We start from the raw sequence: 17,453 nt of genomic DNA on the forward strand, positions 1-17,453 counted from the left end.
ACTGGCAGAGCCCTGGTTTTGGTGTGTATGGATGAGGCTGGGGAAGTTTGGTGGGGTGCTTGTCCTTATCCTTGGAAATTTCTTGCTAACTGCTTGAACATCGTATCTCTGTAACACCGTTCTCTGAATGAATTCACAGGCATTCTGATAGTGTCGTTCCTTGATCCACAGTGCTTTCCTACTTCCCTGCATATGTGAAAGCTCTCCATTATCCTAAAGGCACATTTGTCGGAGGCTTTTATCTTTATTGGGGAACTTTTGGAGGGTACATTTGAGATCCAGCTTTCTTTACTTAGCAGATGTTTCAGGGCAGGCCTTTGGCCTCCTAAGGTCTGATACAGACCCAGCACCTAAAGCCCGTAAGGCCCCTCGGAGATCCCCGCACATGTCTTTGTGCAGTTGCCCTTCACCGATTTATACCTGTCACACTAGTCCTCCCTTTTATATTCATTTCTCAGTTCATATTCTACAGCTGAGACAATTCTAATGTCATCTGCATTCTAGAACAGAGAGTCTGTCCTAAGGAATCAGATGTGTATGACCAGCAGTCCCTGGTTAGTAATAACCAAGGCTGGCGAACTCAGTGCCTTTCATTCAGTCTGACACTGGGATACGAAATGCACTGAAACAGTTACTTTTGGAATATTTGTGGCCTGAAAGCTTTAAGCCATTTTTAAAGATATAGAAACTCTAAGTTGGGGTAAGCTTGTATGCTGAAATAAGTTGAATCATTGTACGTAATACATAGAAGTTCCTCAGTGAAGAGTTCTATATTATATACCATACAAGAGATTGGCATTATTGCTATTTATTAATTTCACAAGAAAAGGAAATAAGCTTTGCAAAGGTCACCTTGAAAAAAGGAGGATGGTAGAAAATGTAAAGGTCCCTGTAGACCTATGTCACTTGAGCTGTTACAGGGAAAGACAGCTGAGCTTAGAAACAGAAGACTGAGGTACAGTTGCACTCTCTACCTGCTCCATGATTTCAGCCAATCATACTTATCTCCCAAGCCCAAGTTTTCTTTTACAAAATGTGACTTTGACACCAGCTTGTAGACTTGTAGGGGTTGAGTGACTGAAGTCATCTTTGAACTGTAAGACTCCACACAGATACCAGGCCCACTACGCCCCTAGTTAGACTGGCTCAGTTACACAGATGTTTTTAATTCTACAAAAAGTGAACAAATTGATGCTGTGCTTTTAATTTAAAAGCCCATTTATAATTGGAATTGATTTCTTTGATGAACTGTATTTTTTAAAAAATAAAATGTCTACTCAGAAGACCATAAATAATGAAATAACAATTTTTTTAAATAGTATGCCTGGTTCACAAGAAGTTCAAATACACCAGGACTCGGATCATATCTCAGGGTTCAATGAGAATTCCTTTCAACCCAAAGGTAATATTTTATTCTAATTAGTAGCACTTAAAAATAGAAATGGATACAAGAGTTCTGTTATCTTTTTTAAAAGATGTATAGATGCAAAAGCATGTTTTACTTTGCTACTGTTATCTGTAGGCTCTATGAATGCATATTTGCTTTAAAAGTAGTTAAAAACCAACAGTTTATGTATTGTGAATCTTATGTTAATGTTTAATAAATACTGAGGGCCATTTTGTTGGGTCAGATTATTATTCTTAAAGTCATACATTTCTTAGAGCCATGCCATTACCTGGTACATGGAAAAGATGCTGAGTCATACAGAAGTTGGGTTAACCTCTGGTTCCTTCACTTTCTGGCTGGATGACTTTGGGTAAATTATTTAACAATCTGAGTCACAATTTTCTCTTTTGTAAAATGGGCCAAATAATACTTCCCTCATCAGACTATTAAAAGGATTAAATGGAAGAACAGTGAGTGTATAGTATGGCTCCTAAAATGTGTTAGATTGATGTGAATTATTTTCCCAACGTGACAAAACTACCTACCGCAAAAGAAGAGCATCTGAGACTCCTGGCTGATCCAGAAGCCATCTGTCAGCAAAGCAGCTGGAGAATTCATTTACCCCTCTAACCAAAAAGAGTCTTCAGGTGACTCTTCATGGGCTGCATAGCTCTCAACATAAATAGCCCTCGTCCGACCAGGAAAATGATGTGAGGGCTGCACTCGCACAGCTTAGCACCTCATCTAATGGTGGCTTTAATAACTTTCTCATAGAGATTTATTTAATAAGGCCACTTCTTAGAGTCTTGGCAAAAATGAGGACCGGTTCTATTTTACAGATGAAATTGAATATGAAAATCAAAAAAGACTGGAGGAAGAAGAGGACCTGAATGTGCTTACATTTGAAGATCTTCTTTGTTTCGCTTATCAAGTTGCCAAAGGAATGGAATTTCTGGAATTTAAGTCGGTAAGCTCCTTAAAGAAGAAACTAACAACAACAACAAAAGATAATTTTGAAAAAGATGTGGGTTTTTTCCTTGTTTATTTTAACTTATATCCCTTAGCCTATCTTTCCCAGCCTTGTCCACTGTTGGAGTCACCTAGAATGTTACCTGGTTATTGGCTAATTATAGATAGAGGCTCAGGGCCGGTATGAGGTAATGGGTATTACAGCCCTCCCAGTGACCCTGACGTGTCCAGGCAGGAAGTCCTCAGGAACCCCCCCTCACAACGAGGTGCAGCAGTGCCGGGCCTTCCTTAGACAGCCCAGGTTGTCAGGCCGTGCCTTGCACATGAGCATTTGACTCGGGATAAGAGGAGGCTCAAACACAGAGTTCCCTGCTTTCTAAGCTGCCACCCTGTGCCTATTTCGAAGTGTCCTGCGACCGGCAGCAGCCCTGGAGGCCTGCCTACTACCTCCACGATCCGTCAGGACCGTGGTGAGAAGGTCCTGGAGCCTGCCTCCTGCATGGTATCTATGTCAATTTTGTGTTCTTTCTATAATTGTCTTTCAGCCCTGCTGTTCTCTGACATTTCAAGTGTCTCCTGCCTACAAGCAGATTCAAACCATTTCCACCTACTTTCTGTCCTCATTTACTTACCTTCCATTACCTTCTCTTTATTTCCCAAACTTTTTCTCCTCTTTTTCCTTTGAGTCTTTTATTTTCCTCCTTCTCTCCTCCATTTCCCTCCTTTTGCCTCCTCTCTCCTCTTTCTCCCTGAATTTGGAGAGAATCATTTCAACTGTATTTTTCCCTTTAAGAAATTAGTCTCTAGCCCGGCCGGGCGTAACTCAGCGGTTGAGCATCGACCCAGGATCCTGGAGATCGTGGTTCGATTCCCAGTCAGGGCACATGCAGGGGGGCGTGCAGGAAGCAGCTGATCGACTCTCTCATCATTGATGTTTCTCTCTCTCTCTCTCCCCCTCCCTTCCTCTCTCTGAAATCAATAAAGATATACTTGGAAAAAAAAGTCTCTAATACAATGTTACATGCCAGTTACATCTCAATTTTTAAAAAGATTAACATGAAATAAACCAATAGCTTTGAAGACTAGAAAAAATTCTATTCATAACAGCAACTAAACCTATAAAACATCTTGAGATAAACATACCAAGAAACATCTTTATATGAAAGAAACCTGTGAACTTTACTAAAGGGCAAAAAACAAACCCTGAATAAATGAGTTCTGCTATGTTTATAGGAAAGAATTAATGTTTAAAAGAGAAGTCAGTTATCTCCAAATTAATCTATATTCAGGGGTTGGCAAAAGTAGGTTTACAGCTGTTTGTATGGAAAAAGACATGCAGGTTATGATTATTGCAGTAGCCTCACTGTTTTACATACCCAACAACTGTAAACCCACTTTTGCCCACCCTGTAGTTAGCACAACCTCAACTAGAAGTGCAAGGTCGTGTGTCGTCCCGTCCCCCCCCCCCCCCCCCCCCCGGGATATTAAAAGTGCCTGTTACCTTCTTTGCTCTTCTTTTCCAAATTTGGGCATCCTTGCCCAATAGGTTAAAAAAATTACTGTCTCATAGTATCTTCTCGCCCTTCACCTCTGAGACAGTCTTCTCTTCATCTGCCTGCCTGCTGTCAGATTCCCCTTGTCCGAGTTTTAATTCGTATAGTTCACCTGCACCGCTACAGTAGTGCTTTCACAAGGATCTTGGTAGACATTGGAGGGTTATCCACCTGAATCGTCTGTCCCAGTTGGCTGCCTGTAGTTAAGTAAATACTCAAATTGCTCACAACTAGAGGTCAAGGAGCACTGCCTTTCCCCTCTGGGCTTGTAATGAGAATTTTTTGTCTTAGGCCCTCTCGCCTTGTTTTCCCTGTAAGCCTTCCCCTGAATCATGATGGCACTGTCTCCTGTTTTCCTTCCTCTGGCTGCTCCTCAGGTTCCTCTGTAGTCTATGTGATTCCCTCAAACATCACTTGAGCACTGGGTGGTTTTCACTTTTATTTTTTAAGAGATGAGCAGTCAGGCAAATCAATGATTATACTGGAGCATGATAAGTATTGTGTTCCAGTAAGAACTGGGAACCCAGGGGAGGGACAGGTGCGTCAGACCTGGGGAGGGGAGGTGGTACAGAAACGCCTTTCTAAAGGAAAACCAGCAGGGAACACGGGATGGGGTCAGGAATTCGTAATCAGGAGGAAGTTTGTTGAGAAAGGTCATGAGTTAAACATGTTGAATGTGAGATTGATTAGGCAACAAAGTAGACACTTGGCTATGCCTGTCTGAAGCTCAAGGGAACTGTTTGGGTTGGAGCTAGAGATTTGGGTGCTGGTAGTTGCATCCCTGGGTTTGGATGAAGTGTCTCAGGGGAGGATGTGGAACCACCAGAGCAGCAGGGAGAAAACGGGTGAGTGACCTGCAGAACTCACAGAAGGAAAGACCTGAAGGAGGAGGGCTGGCCAACAGCACCGCATTCCCCTGAGAGGCCAAATCAAATCTTGCCTGGGTTGGCCCTGTGCCTGAGCAGCTGCGGCTGCCGGGCCTGCTGGGGAAGCGGGGGAAATGTAAAGGGAGCCCGCAAGTGGACAACACTCTCAGCAAGCTGGGTAGGGAGGAAGGAGAGCTGCAGGAATTTGAGTCTTTATGGTTTTTGTTTTTGTTTTTTAAGTACTGAAGATAGACCTTTGGACCTTTGCTACTCGTGCCCTGTTTCTTTAAAAATCTTCCTTCTTAGAGTTAATTTTCTTGACCACTTGGATTAATGTCATATCATGTTTCAGTTCAGGTATTTTTCCTGATTCCACTTTAGTCAACCTCCCCAAACTTATTTTTTAGTTTTTTTCTGAATATTTTCTTTGAGGCTACCCATTTTTTGCCAAAACTATTTTTCAGTCAGAAAAGAGATTATTTTCTTCCCTACCGCAATAAGGGTGCTGGCAGATGGCCTCTGAAAATCCCTCTGGGAGCTCAGCAGAGGGCCCTGTTGTGTCTCTTATTTATATCAAGATATGACATTGGCTAGGTTTCCTCTCCTTTCTAAGAATCCATCCCCTTTGGCTTCTGGGAACGTTCCATGAGCAGCACAATGTCTGCAGCCACAATAGCTGGAGAAATGAGCCCTGGGTTCACTGACTGACTTGGTTACACTTCATGATGACTGCTCATGGCCCAGCAACGCTAAGACAACACATGAACTATACTTTCCTTCACCTGTAACTCCTGCTGAACTCGAAGGCTGCACACTGTTAGACTCTGCGCCATAGCAAATAACTCTCCATTGTCATTCTTTACAGTGTGTCCACAGAGACCTGGCAGCCAGGAACGTGCTGGTAACCCGTGGGAAAGTGGTGAAGATATGTGATTTTGGATTGGCTCGAGATATCATGAGCGATTCCAACTACGTTATCAGGGGCAATGTGAGACTGCTGTTTCTTACATGTTTTTCTACTGTTATTTTGTGTTCTGTCGTTGTGGTGAGCATTTATTATTTATTATTTTTTCTTTTTAATTCTCACCTGAGGATATTTTTTCCATTGCTTTTCAGAAAGAGTGGAAGAGAGAGAGAGAAAGAGGGAGAAAGATCTATGTGAGAGAAGCATATCGATTGGTTGCCTCCCACACACCCTGATCTGGGCTAGGGATTGAGCCTGCAACTGAGGTATGTGTCCTTGGCTGGAATTGAACCCAGGACCCTTCAGTTGGCGGGCTGACGCTCTAACCACTGAGCCAAACCAACTAGGGCAGCAGTTTGCTTTCTTATGCTTAAGTTTGCTGCAGCTCCAGGGAATATTCCATCTGTAATAAAAGGTGAGCAAAACAGCCACACATCTATCCTTGGGCTCATCAGAATAGGTCAGTTAGGGTCCTTCGAGTGCAAGCCACACTCAAAAACAAATCTCATTACTTGAATTTATTTTAGTTCCCTTAACTATAAAGTGACTACTGAGTTATATTTCCAATGATGGGAATAGCTAATAGTTACAATAAAGTACAACATGTAAATTACATATTAAATATAAAATTCTATAAGGCACAAATTTAAATTAAATATTAGTTAATGAATGTTTGTCATTGTATTATTATTACACAGGGAAACCGAGACTATGACTAAATCTACTTGCTTAAAAAAACTGAGGGCAGGTGTGTTATTTACAAGGAAAGTATTAGAAATACTAGATGGTAACACTGTGTAGTTAAAAGAGTATGATTGTTAAGAATTACAACACCTGGATTCAAGCCCCTAGTCTTCTTCTTTTGGTCTCTTCATTTTTGGGGTTTCTACTACTTTATTGTTCCTACTTGTGAAATAATAACAACAAATGCTGATGTCATGCTCACCATGAGCTAAGCGCTGTTCTAAGTGCTTTATATATATCAATTCAGTTAATTCTAAAGTGCCCATTTGTGGGTGAGGAAACTGTGGCGCAGACACATAACTTCCTGTGATTACACAGCCCAAGGATTAAAGCGTGAATGGTCTGAGCCTGAGCTCTGTATAACCACGATACAGTGTTTCCCATGGGGATTATACACTGACCTCAGCATCCTTGTGGGAATGAACCAATAAAACCCAGAACCAGCCCTGGCTGGTTTGGCTCAGTGGTTAGCGTATCAGCCTATGGACTGAAGGGTCCCAGATTTTATTCCAGCCAAGGGCACATACCCCGGCTGCAGACGTACATCGGTTGCAGGCTCAATCCCCCGCCCTGGTCAGGGAATGTGCGGGAGGCAACCAATTGATGTATGTCTCTCACATCGATGTTTCTCTCTCTCTCACCTTTCCACTCTCTCTGAAAAGCAATGGAAAAAATAACCTCAGGTGAAAATTAAAAAACAACAACAACAAAACCCAGAACCAGTAAAACCCACTTGAAAGTTCCTGTCCAGAGTAAAGGTCCAATAAATATTAAAAATCAAATTCAACTGTATTCCCACTAGATTCAAATAATCCATCATCTTAGCTGATTTTAGATCTGTGCCTCATTGTAGCTGAAGTCACAAATATGACTGCACACCTATGGCTATGCAGTTTCTACCCTACTAGCTGGTGGTCTCTTATGTGGGAAGCTGAATCACATTTGCAACTATGATTAATTCCCTTAGCTGATCAAATTAGCCAGACTAGCCTGCTTGATTCTATCAGCTCATCAATTTGTGGAGGATTTAAGCTAGGGTTTCTATCTTGAGCTTTGATTTTACTCAACAGAATAACCGTACACTGTGAAGGGTTCCCCAACCCATGAAAAAGAAACTACTGCACAATGTTCTTTGTCCCCATCTTGATTCTAATCTGAGGCTGTACTCATTCAAAAATCCCCATTTCATGCTACTGGAAATTATTAAAGCCACAGAAGCCAGCCTGCTATCATTTCTGGAAGTGATGACATATACTCCCTTCACCACATTCTTGTGGAGAGCATTTCCACTAAAGTTCTTCCAAGAAATGCTTTAACAAAATTGTGCACTAATTCTCTAGTGTCCACTCACCTCTGGGCAGCTGACTGGCTGCTCCTTAATGGAAAGTATCTACTGTTGAACTTCCCAATTGCAAGCACAAGTTTTGTTCAAGGTAAATTTTAGAGAAATATGGGTGGGTTTTTTTTTAGGCTACTATGTTAGAATGTCAATTTGAAATGAAACACTTCTGCACAAGGAATACAATTTTCTCAATAAAGCATTCAGGGTGGCCTTAGGAAGATAAAATTCATCTTCTAGCTCACAAGAGACAAGAAGTGATGTTTGTGTGCGGAAAACTCACTACTCATTCCCGCTTGGATTTTGCACAGGCCCGCCTCCCTGTGAAGTGGATGGCTCCTGAGAGCTTATTCGAAGGGATCTACACAATTAAGAGTGATGTCTGGTCATACGGAATATTACTCTGGGAGATATTCTCACTCGGTGAGTTTTGTAGTTTGCTGCCCTCTCCGGCACTGGGCTTTTGGACTGTCTGTCCTTCTGCATCGTCCTTGGCTCCTCAGTCAAAGAGTGGATGAAATGCCACCTCGAATGGGCCCAGAGCTCCCGAGTCTTACTTCTGTTGCGACAGGTGCCACTTGATGTTTATTTGCTGGGGTGGATGGCTCTGTCTTCAGCCTATTACCTACTCAACAGCAGAGCCATGACTTCGCCCAGTAGCAGCCCAGGACAATTCAGCATCTGGCGCACGGGAGCTCTCCACACGTTTGTTAACTGAATGAATAAAGAAATGAAGAATGAGTAAATGCTTACACTCCCCATGTTTCCTTCAGGTGTCAATCCTTACCCTGGCATTCCGGTAGACGCAAACTTCTATAAACTCATTCAGAGTGGATTTAAAATGGACCAGCCATTTTATGCTACAGAAGAAATGTAAGTTCACACAGACTATAAAGTGGCTGCAATCAGAAATGCTCAGTCTGTCTAGGTTCCAATACATGAGAAAAAAAAAGTAAAGCTCCTTAATGCAATGCTCAGATGATTCCTTTTTAGAAAAGAAAACTCCTCCTTGGGGGTTTCTGAACAAAACTGAGCCTTTCCTGCCCTAAGGCACTCTCACTTCTGGGTTTCAATTCCTTTGCTTGAGGGATCTGTAAGGGTGATAAGACAATATCTCCTCACTTCTAGTCCACATTGTTTTTTTAAAATGCATTTATGTCCATCATCGAATTTGTCCTTTCGGATAGGAGTTCACAATCCAGTTGAGTACTTGCCACAAAACAAACATGCCACAAATAAGCAGCTCCCTGGCAGCCAGGGGTGCTTCATTATGTGAAAAATGATCCCTTTTCTCTGTTCAGATTTTCTCATCTTGCCCCTGTTCTGTTGCTTTTACAGATACTTTATAATGCAATCCTGCTGGGCTTTTGACTCAAGAAAACGGCCGTCCTTCCCTAACTTGACTTCATGTTTGGGATGTCAGCTGGCAGACGCAGAGGAAGCGGTAAGTGGCAGCACACCACTTTCTCGAGTGGGACTAGAAAGGAAGCAGTGAGAACACTCGTTGCTGGTTTTCCTAAAAACCAAAGGCACCAAGTTGCCTTTCTCACCCCAATTTGTCGTGCTTGCCCTTTAAAAGTTGTGCAGGGTGATACACCTGAAACTAATACAATATTGTAGGTCAACTGTAATTGAAAAATTTTTACAAAAAATTAAATTTAATTAAAAAAATAAAAGTAGTATGGGTGAGGCATACTTATTAAGTGATTTTTTTGGTGGCGTGTGGGGAGCTTTTCCTGAAGATTTCAGCCAATTGATTAAGAAATTAAGTGCTTTTAAGTGTCTAGTACAGAGGACTAGACAACTAAATAAAACTTAATCCCTGACCTACCTTTCCTAATTCAACATGAAGCTTTGTACAAAACAATCATGTAATATAGTAGAGTGGAAATAAACATTGATCTGGAGCTGTGAGCATCTAATACCAGCTCTACTACTACACCTCCTAAGAGCTGTGTGAATAAGTCACTTTATGTCTCTGGGCCTTAGTTTTCTCACCTGTAGAATGGGTTGCTAAGCTAGATGGAATTACTCTGATGATTCTTCCCCTCACCAGTACCACCTGCCATAGCAAAAGGAGCTGTTCCCTAGGTGAACTGAACAAAAGATGACACCTTGAAGTCCCCATACCTAGGTTCAAATCTTGGCTTCAACATTTGCTTCTTATATGACTTAAGTCACTTAGCTTTTTGGGGGATCTGATTTCTTATCTGAAGTATGGGATTAATAAACCTTACTTCATGGAGTTGTAAGGAGTAATTAAGATGACATGTGAAAAGACTTAGCACATAGTGGGCACCTAGTAGTTACTCAATAAATGTTAGTTAAATATGAATCTGATTATTTAAGTGGATTGGCTGTCCTCTGTTTTGAAATTATTATGAGCCCATTTTCAATTCTGTAGTTTTTCTAGAGGCCTGTGTAGATGGTGAGTGTTCTTTCCTCCTGCGATAATTTTTTTTAAAAATCACGTATAGAAACTAAGTTATTGTCAAGGAATTAGGTCAAAAGGTTGGGAGAAATAAAAAGCCTCCAAAAGAATGGAATATAGGCCATTTAAAAGATGACCTGTAAACAGTTAATAACACTATGAAATAAACTGAAAGAAGAGTTATAGAGAGAAACAAGAAATGAGCTGTTGGAGTAAAGAAAAAGGGTTGAGTGATTTTTACTTGTTGGGAAGTCAGATGCAGATTTACAGGGGTGTCTGTAAGCTGTGCTGTGAATAATGAGTAGTATTTTGTCTACTGGGGAGTGGAAGGTAGGTAGTGTGTCTCATGCTGGATGAGTAATGTAAAGGGACAAAGTTGAGAAATTAGAATGAGGAATAGATGGTGTGAGTGGGCACAAATGGAGGAAACAAGACTGTGAGGCTAGTGTGACCAGGCGGGGAGGGGCCACTGCCACTGAAGAACCCCTTGGCTTTGGTCAGGACCACCTTGGCTTCGGTGCGCGGTTCTCCTTCCATGTTCCCACACCCACAGAATGTCCAAACCCCCTTCCCTCTGGTCAGGGAGCCATCAGGAATGGAATGGCAAGCTCTCCATAGATGATGTTTCAGCTGAGGGTACCCATGGTCAAGGACAGTGCTCCAACTTTCCCCCCAATTTCTTCTGCCTTCTTCCTGGCCCTTTGTGATGAAAGGTTCTCCTTACTGGTATCAGAGCCCTGGTAGCAAGCGGTAGCTTCTTTAGGTAAGTTAGAAAAAGGCGCCCCCTCTGGGTGAGATGAATATACCAAGAGGAGTCCCTGACTCCTGGCCAGTGCATCCAGTCTAGATGCCGGGGGAGCAGAGCACAGATGGGGTTTTAGTCACCACTTGCCCACTTGGCTGGGCACCTTGGAGCAAGGTGTAATCTGCGCAGCCATACCAGGCAGCTCTGCCCGCTCTGAGCAAATCCTGTCCCTCCTCTGCTGCCGCTCCATCTTTTCACATCTAAGCACACTCACGTCCAGTCTCTTGGATGGGAAAATAGGCCTGGCCAGCATACTTTGCTCGGGGTAACCTTTTCCGGAGCACATGTAAATAGTTTTTGTAGAAATTCTGTTTCTGCTTCATCACGGACCAGGGAAAGAAAATGCCCTCAGAGTACAAGTGAGAAGGAAGGGAAACACATAGAGAAAACATAGGATAATACTTTTATATGTAACCCAACACCAATAGTATGGAGTTAGAGCAGGGAGATCACTGGATAACCTGCTAAGCATTATTTAAACAGTGGTGAACCAGTGAAGATTTTAGAGGGGACAGACATGCTTCAATATTTGTCTTAAAGACCCAGATCACTATGTATAGTGATGGATGATAACTAGACTTACGTGATGATCCTTTTGCAATATAGACAAATTTTGAATCACTTTGTTGTACACCTGAAACTAATATAGTGTTATAGTGAATTATACCTCAATTAATATAAAAAGTGAGCCAGATCAAATATTCTCTTCTCTACAAAGACTCCCCTAATTTCCCTAGTCAAATTTCAGGCTTCTTCTTTCAGGCTCTGTAATACTTTTTATATAACTCTATATGAGATGCAAATCATGTTGTATGATAATTTTGCTTTATGGGCCTGTCTTTCTCACCCCTGGACCTGATGTGTGAGGGCAAGGATGGTGTGCTGCTCATCTTTACATCACCTGATGGAGTCCCATAGTCAGGAGACAATAACTGGTCACTAAATAAATGGATGAATGTAGGTTAGAGGCCACGTCTGTACTGTTCACCATGGTATACCTAGCTGCTAGCATAATGCTTAGCATAGAGAAGTTAGAAGTAAATTCTTCTGGAAGGAAGGAAAGGAATCATAAAATTAGAGAAAGCAAAGGCCAAAGAGTGATAGTAAGTACATCAGTTAAAAGGTGAGTGCAGCCCTGGCCGGTGTGGCTCAGCTGGGTGAGCGTTGTCCCATGCACTGAAAGGTCTTGGGTTCGATTCCCGGTCAGGGCACATACCCAAGTTGCGAGTTTGATGTGTAAGGGAGGCAACTGGTTGACGTTTCTCTCTGACATTGATGTTTTTCTCTCTGCCTCTCTCTGTCTCCCTTCCGCTCTCTCTAAAATCAATAAAAAAATAAAAATAAAGAGGTGAGTGCAGCAGTAGAGGTGAGCACAAGCGAGAGAGCAAACTAGGGCAGTGGCCATGGGGCCTCACGTCACCTCTCGTATCAGCCCCCATAAATGCCCATAAATGACAGGAAATATCTATGTATACACTTTAAAAGAAGTGAGGCTTAACTGTCTTTGAAGGCAAGGAGGAGATTTTTGTGGGCTGGAAACCATGGAAAATCGCTAAGACAATGAAAGCAGTTATGGTTGGAATGAAGAGGGAAAACACACAATAGAAAATGCTTTGAAAGAACAAAGAAAAGTACTATCATAAAAGGGTGGGGCCAGCCAGTGTGGCTCAGTGGTTGAGCATCGACCTAGGATCCAAGAGATCGCGGTTTGATTCCCTGTCAGGGCACATGCCCGGGTTGCAGGCTCAATCCCCAGTTGGGGGCGTGCAGGAAGCAACCGATCAATGACTCTCTCATCTTCAATGTTTCAACTCTCTCTCTCTCTCTCTCCCTTCCTCTCTCTGAAATCAATAAAAATGTTTTTAAAACTTTTTTAAAGGTAGGAAGAGGTCTAATGGGATTCTGCAGAATTTCTGCATTGGGAGCAGCTGCACTGTTAAATGTATGTACAAATAAAACAGGTGTGGAAAATGAAAATATAGCCACTGGTAACATAGAAATATACTATATAACCTCAGGCTCAGTATAGAGGGAAAAAGGACCATAGAAAACCAGACCAATCCAAAACGTGGGGAAGAAAGAGCAAAGAGAATAATAGATTTGGGAAAACCAAATGCAAGAATTTGTTTCACTTAAGAGAGATGACTTCCAAGTAAATAAAACTGTTATCATACAGGCCACGTTCACTAAACTTGATGCAGCGAGATGAGAAATCACCTAGAACAACCAAAAAAGCCCCAAAGGCACGTGTCGGGAATTAAAACTCTCGTCTCTGATGGGAAAGGAGGAGGAAAGAGAACTGGAAGCGGACCCTGCCCACTCAGCCCTGGGCAGTTCGCCACATTTTTAACTTAAATTCATTTATTAGAAAACAAAAAAAGAATTAAAATAAATGACTGTATTTTCAACTCGAGAAGCTAACAAAAAAGTGGAGGAAGAGGAAGTAGAGTGTGAACAAAACAGGAGGGGCATTCACAGAGTAAAGGCAGGCAGTGACGCCGAGGGCGGCTCAGCGGAAACCACGGTGATGCCCGAAAAGCCAGAAGTCACTTTTTGAACTAATAATAGTAATAATGTAATAGCTTAACATTTTTTTAGTGTTTTCCACACACTCTACTAATATGTTACCTGTAATAACTCAACCCTCACGTCAATCTTATGACCAGGTTCTAGTATTACCTACAGTCAGAACCTGCCCCGGTGCCTGGGGGGCTGTAGGTGCAGTGCCGAGGAGGTGGCCTGGCCCCTGGGCGGGGGCGAGGTGAACCGTGGCCGCTAAGTGGAACTGCGAGCACAGGGAGAAGCGAAGGCTTAGGGGTAAAAGGGAATGATTCAGGTTTGGAGATGTTGGATTTGAAGTGTTATTGGTATTTTTGTCACAGTCTTCATTAAATGGTTAGAAATTCAGTGCCAGAGACATAACATACATTTGCTTCAGCAGGTCCAGTAGGTCATAACCAATTAACTAATTGCTACATCCACTTCACAGAAAAGATGTATGGTTGCCATGCATCCTTAAGGGCGCAGGCAAACTGTCATTATGCCGACCGACTTCAAAAGGAGACTACACACACACACACACACACACATATATATAGTTTTCTAGAAAGAAAAATTCAGAGTAGGAAACAGTCCATTCATTTAACACTATAACTGATTGTCAAAAATTAACAGCAACAGCAACAGCAACAGACAGTAGTGAGGAATGGGGGAATGGAGGAGTCCTTTAAACTTGAAGAATGCACTGTCTCCACCTCATAAGGAGTTCTTATAAATAAAAAAGACATGTCAGCCCAATATAAAAGGGCAAAGAAGAAAAGGCCATTGAATATAGAAAAAGATGCTTAACTTTGTTTACTGTGAAACACATGCATAGTGAGGGAGATAAAACATGTTGTTGACAAAGGACTAGACACGTGGAAGGCTCTTACTACCACTGTTGGTAAAGCTCGGAAAATAGTTTCCCAGACACACTGGATAGGAGTAGAAATAAGGAACCCTCCAGCAGGGCAGCACAGGTCAAGTGCATCACGGTTCAAACATGCACCCCTTTTAATCACTCTCCCTGCTTCTCCCAAAGACAGGCATAGTCAGGTGTGCACTTTCCCACTTTATAGTATATAACCAATTTATCAGAAGGTTAATTATGGTATATCGGCACTATAGAACCCTAGGCTGCCATTGAAAAGATGATATATGTTCATGTTTAGTAAATAGTGAAAATATGTAACACACTTAACATGAACATCGTAAGTGACATGTATAACATATGAACAACATATTAGTAATTCAAAATAAGGTGCTGAAACAGAATTTACAGTCTGAGCTGACTGACAGCAAGCTCTCTATAATGGTGGTTTTAGCTTTTTTCTATAGAATGTTCTATATTGCTTAAATTATCTATATGAATGTATACTAATTTGATAACCAGACAAAAAATAGAGCTGTTTTTGTTTGTGTAAAAAAAAATTTAAAGTTACTAAACTCCCAAGTGAGAAGTCAAGAATCAGTCCTCTGTATTAGTTGCATAATGAACAGATGTCTTTCTTGTGGCCCTTTTCTTCCGTGGTTTTTCTGCATGGCTTTAGGATTTCTAGATGAAGGTTTTATATCTAAAAGTAGAAACAATAATGAAATAAAATATTTGACTATGACTTGATTTCTTCATTAAGTTTGTCAATTAATATGTAGAATAGCCTCTAAGGTCTATGAGTAGTAAAAGTAAGTAATAATTTGCAATATAGGCATATGACATGTAAGTCTTAACCAGATGATGTGTGTCCTGTCTCTTTTCTGTATTCAGATGTATCAGAACATAGATGACCATGTTTCAAAACGTTCTTCTGGCTACCAAAACCAGCGACCTTACAGCAGAGAGATGGAAGCAGGGCTGCCCTCTCCGCAGGATCAGGCTGAAGACTCCTAGAGAAACAATTTAGTCTTAAGGACTCCTCCCCCCACCCTGCCCACCTTCAACAGGTTATCGATTACCAAAACAAGATTAACTTCATCACTAAAAGAATATGTATTCTCAACTGCTGCTTTGCTGGACTTTTCTCTAGAAGCTCTCTATATTTACTCTTGTTTTCAAAGGAACTTTTGTAAATTCGAATTTGCACAAGGCAGGAAGAGCTGATAATTAACTTTATTGGAGCATCTACCTGCGTCCAAAGGCCTTCTCAGGCTGGCTTGAGTGAAAATTGTGTACCTAAGTATAGTATATTCTTGTAAATACATAAAACAAAAGCATTTTGCTGAGGAGAAGCTGAAATCATTTTTTAAACCTATGTTTTAAAATAATATGTAACTTTTTCAGCTATTTAGTGATATATTTTATGAATGGAAATAAAGTTTCTACTATAGAAATGTTTGTTATTGAATTATTTACACAGTATAAATAAGACAAGACTGACCTGGAGTTAATGAACCTGCTGGAGTTGTGTGTGATGTTTTTTTGTGCATGTGTGTTTATTTCCTACTGAGAAGGCCCATTCTTTCTTCAGAATCTTGAAAGGACCCATGACTCCTGCCCCCAGACTAGGAGAACAGCGGATGTTGGAGGTCTGCTGCCTTCTCTGTAGCTCTCCTTCTCTGTAGCTCCCCTTTGTCCTTGGGAGCCTAGCACCCGACATCCCACAGGCTTGTAAACTTGGACTTGTCCTCCTCCTGACGTGCCAGGTGTAGTTCTTGGTGAAGTGCATGGCAAAGTGTTCTGCCTCTTCTTTCTTCCCCTTAGCCTCTCTTCTAGTATAGTGCTTACAAATAAGAGCTCTCCACCCCTTTTTAGCTGTGCGATGTAGAGCAAGTAACTGAACGTCTTTAGGCCCAGATTCCTCTTCTGGAAAATGGGACAATAGTGGTGTCTATCTTATAGAGCTGTTGTAAGAATTAAATGAATTACATATATTGTATATGTATGTTATAGATGTATACACATATTACATAAACATATAAATCACTTCCATCAATGCTTGGCCCACAAATATAATCTAATATTATCATTTGCGCTTTCCTTTCTGGTTTTAATTGTTTGCTGTAGACCAGGCCCCCATACACTAACCTAGATTACACTAATTTCTTTTTTTAATTTATTGATTGATTTTTAGAGAGAAAGAAGAAGGAAGGGAAAAAGGAGAGAGAGAGAGGGGAGGAGAGGAAGAGAGGAGGAGAGGAGGAGAGGAGGAGGAGAGGAGGAGAGGAGGAGAAGAGAAGAGAAGAGGAGAGGAGAGGAGAGGAGAGGAGAGGAGAGGAGAGGAGAGGAGAGGAGAGGAGAGGAGAGGAGAGGAGAGGAGAGGAGAGGAGAGGAGAGGAGAGGAGAGGAGAGGAGAGGAGAGGAGAGGAGAGGAGAGGAGAGGAGAGGAGAGGAGAGGAGAAGAGAAGAGAAGAGAAGAGAAGAGAAGAGAAGAGAAGAGAAGAGAAGAGAAGAGAAGAGAAGAGAAGAGAAGAGAAGAGAAGAGAAGAGGAGAGAAGCATCCATTTGTTTTTCCATTTATGCATTCATTGGTTGATTCTTGTATGTGCCCTGACTGGGGATTGAACCTGCAATCTTGGTGTATCTGGACCACGCTCTAACCCACCGAGCTACCTGGCCAGGGCTGGATTGCACTAATTTCTTCTTCCCCTAACTCTGCTTCTGGTCTCTCTACCACCCCGTGTTTTTTCTGAGCCACTGACAGATTCATCTTCCTGAAGTATTGATGTGCATCTATAACTTCTGGGCTGGAGAGCTTTCAGTGGCTCTCATATCCATCTGCTAAAGTCAGATTCCCAGCATTCAGGGCCTTACAGCCGGTTCTACTGGGTTTCTTGTACTAGACCGCACACAACACTGCCTGTCTAGCCAAAACCTTCCACCAGTTCACTGGACATCTTAGGCATTCTCATCTCTTTTTTTT

The 17,453-nt window shown here is 41.8% G+C and overlaps 1 protein-coding gene across 2 annotated transcripts in view; it reads left to right on the forward strand.

The window, feature by feature from the left end:
* Positions 1 to 15,979, forward strand: part of FLT3 (fms related receptor tyrosine kinase 3) — a 97,022-nt gene extending 81,043 nt beyond the window's left edge. For both annotated transcript variants that reach the window (XM_081129984.1, XM_081129985.1), the window contains 7 exons: positions 1,320 to 1,402; positions 2,227 to 2,354; positions 5,641 to 5,763; positions 8,134 to 8,245; positions 8,596 to 8,695; positions 9,161 to 9,266; positions 15,362 to 15,979. In XM_081129984.1, coding sequence (XP_080986110.1) covers positions 1,320 to 1,402; positions 2,227 to 2,354; positions 5,641 to 5,763; positions 8,134 to 8,245; positions 8,596 to 8,695; positions 9,161 to 9,266; positions 15,362 to 15,484 — 775 coding nt within the window. In that variant the 3' untranslated portion in view covers positions 15,485 to 15,979. The remainder of the gene's footprint in view (positions 1 to 1,319; positions 1,403 to 2,226; positions 2,355 to 5,640; positions 5,764 to 8,133; positions 8,246 to 8,595; positions 8,696 to 9,160; positions 9,267 to 15,361) is intronic.
* Positions 15,980 to 17,453: the final 1,474 nt, after the last annotated feature.

The sequence above is a fragment of the Miniopterus schreibersii genome (assembly GCF_964146895.1).
Source record: "Miniopterus schreibersii genome assembly, chromosome: 2".
NCBI classification, from domain to species: domain Eukaryota; kingdom Metazoa; phylum Chordata; class Mammalia; order Chiroptera; family Miniopteridae; genus Miniopterus; species Miniopterus schreibersii.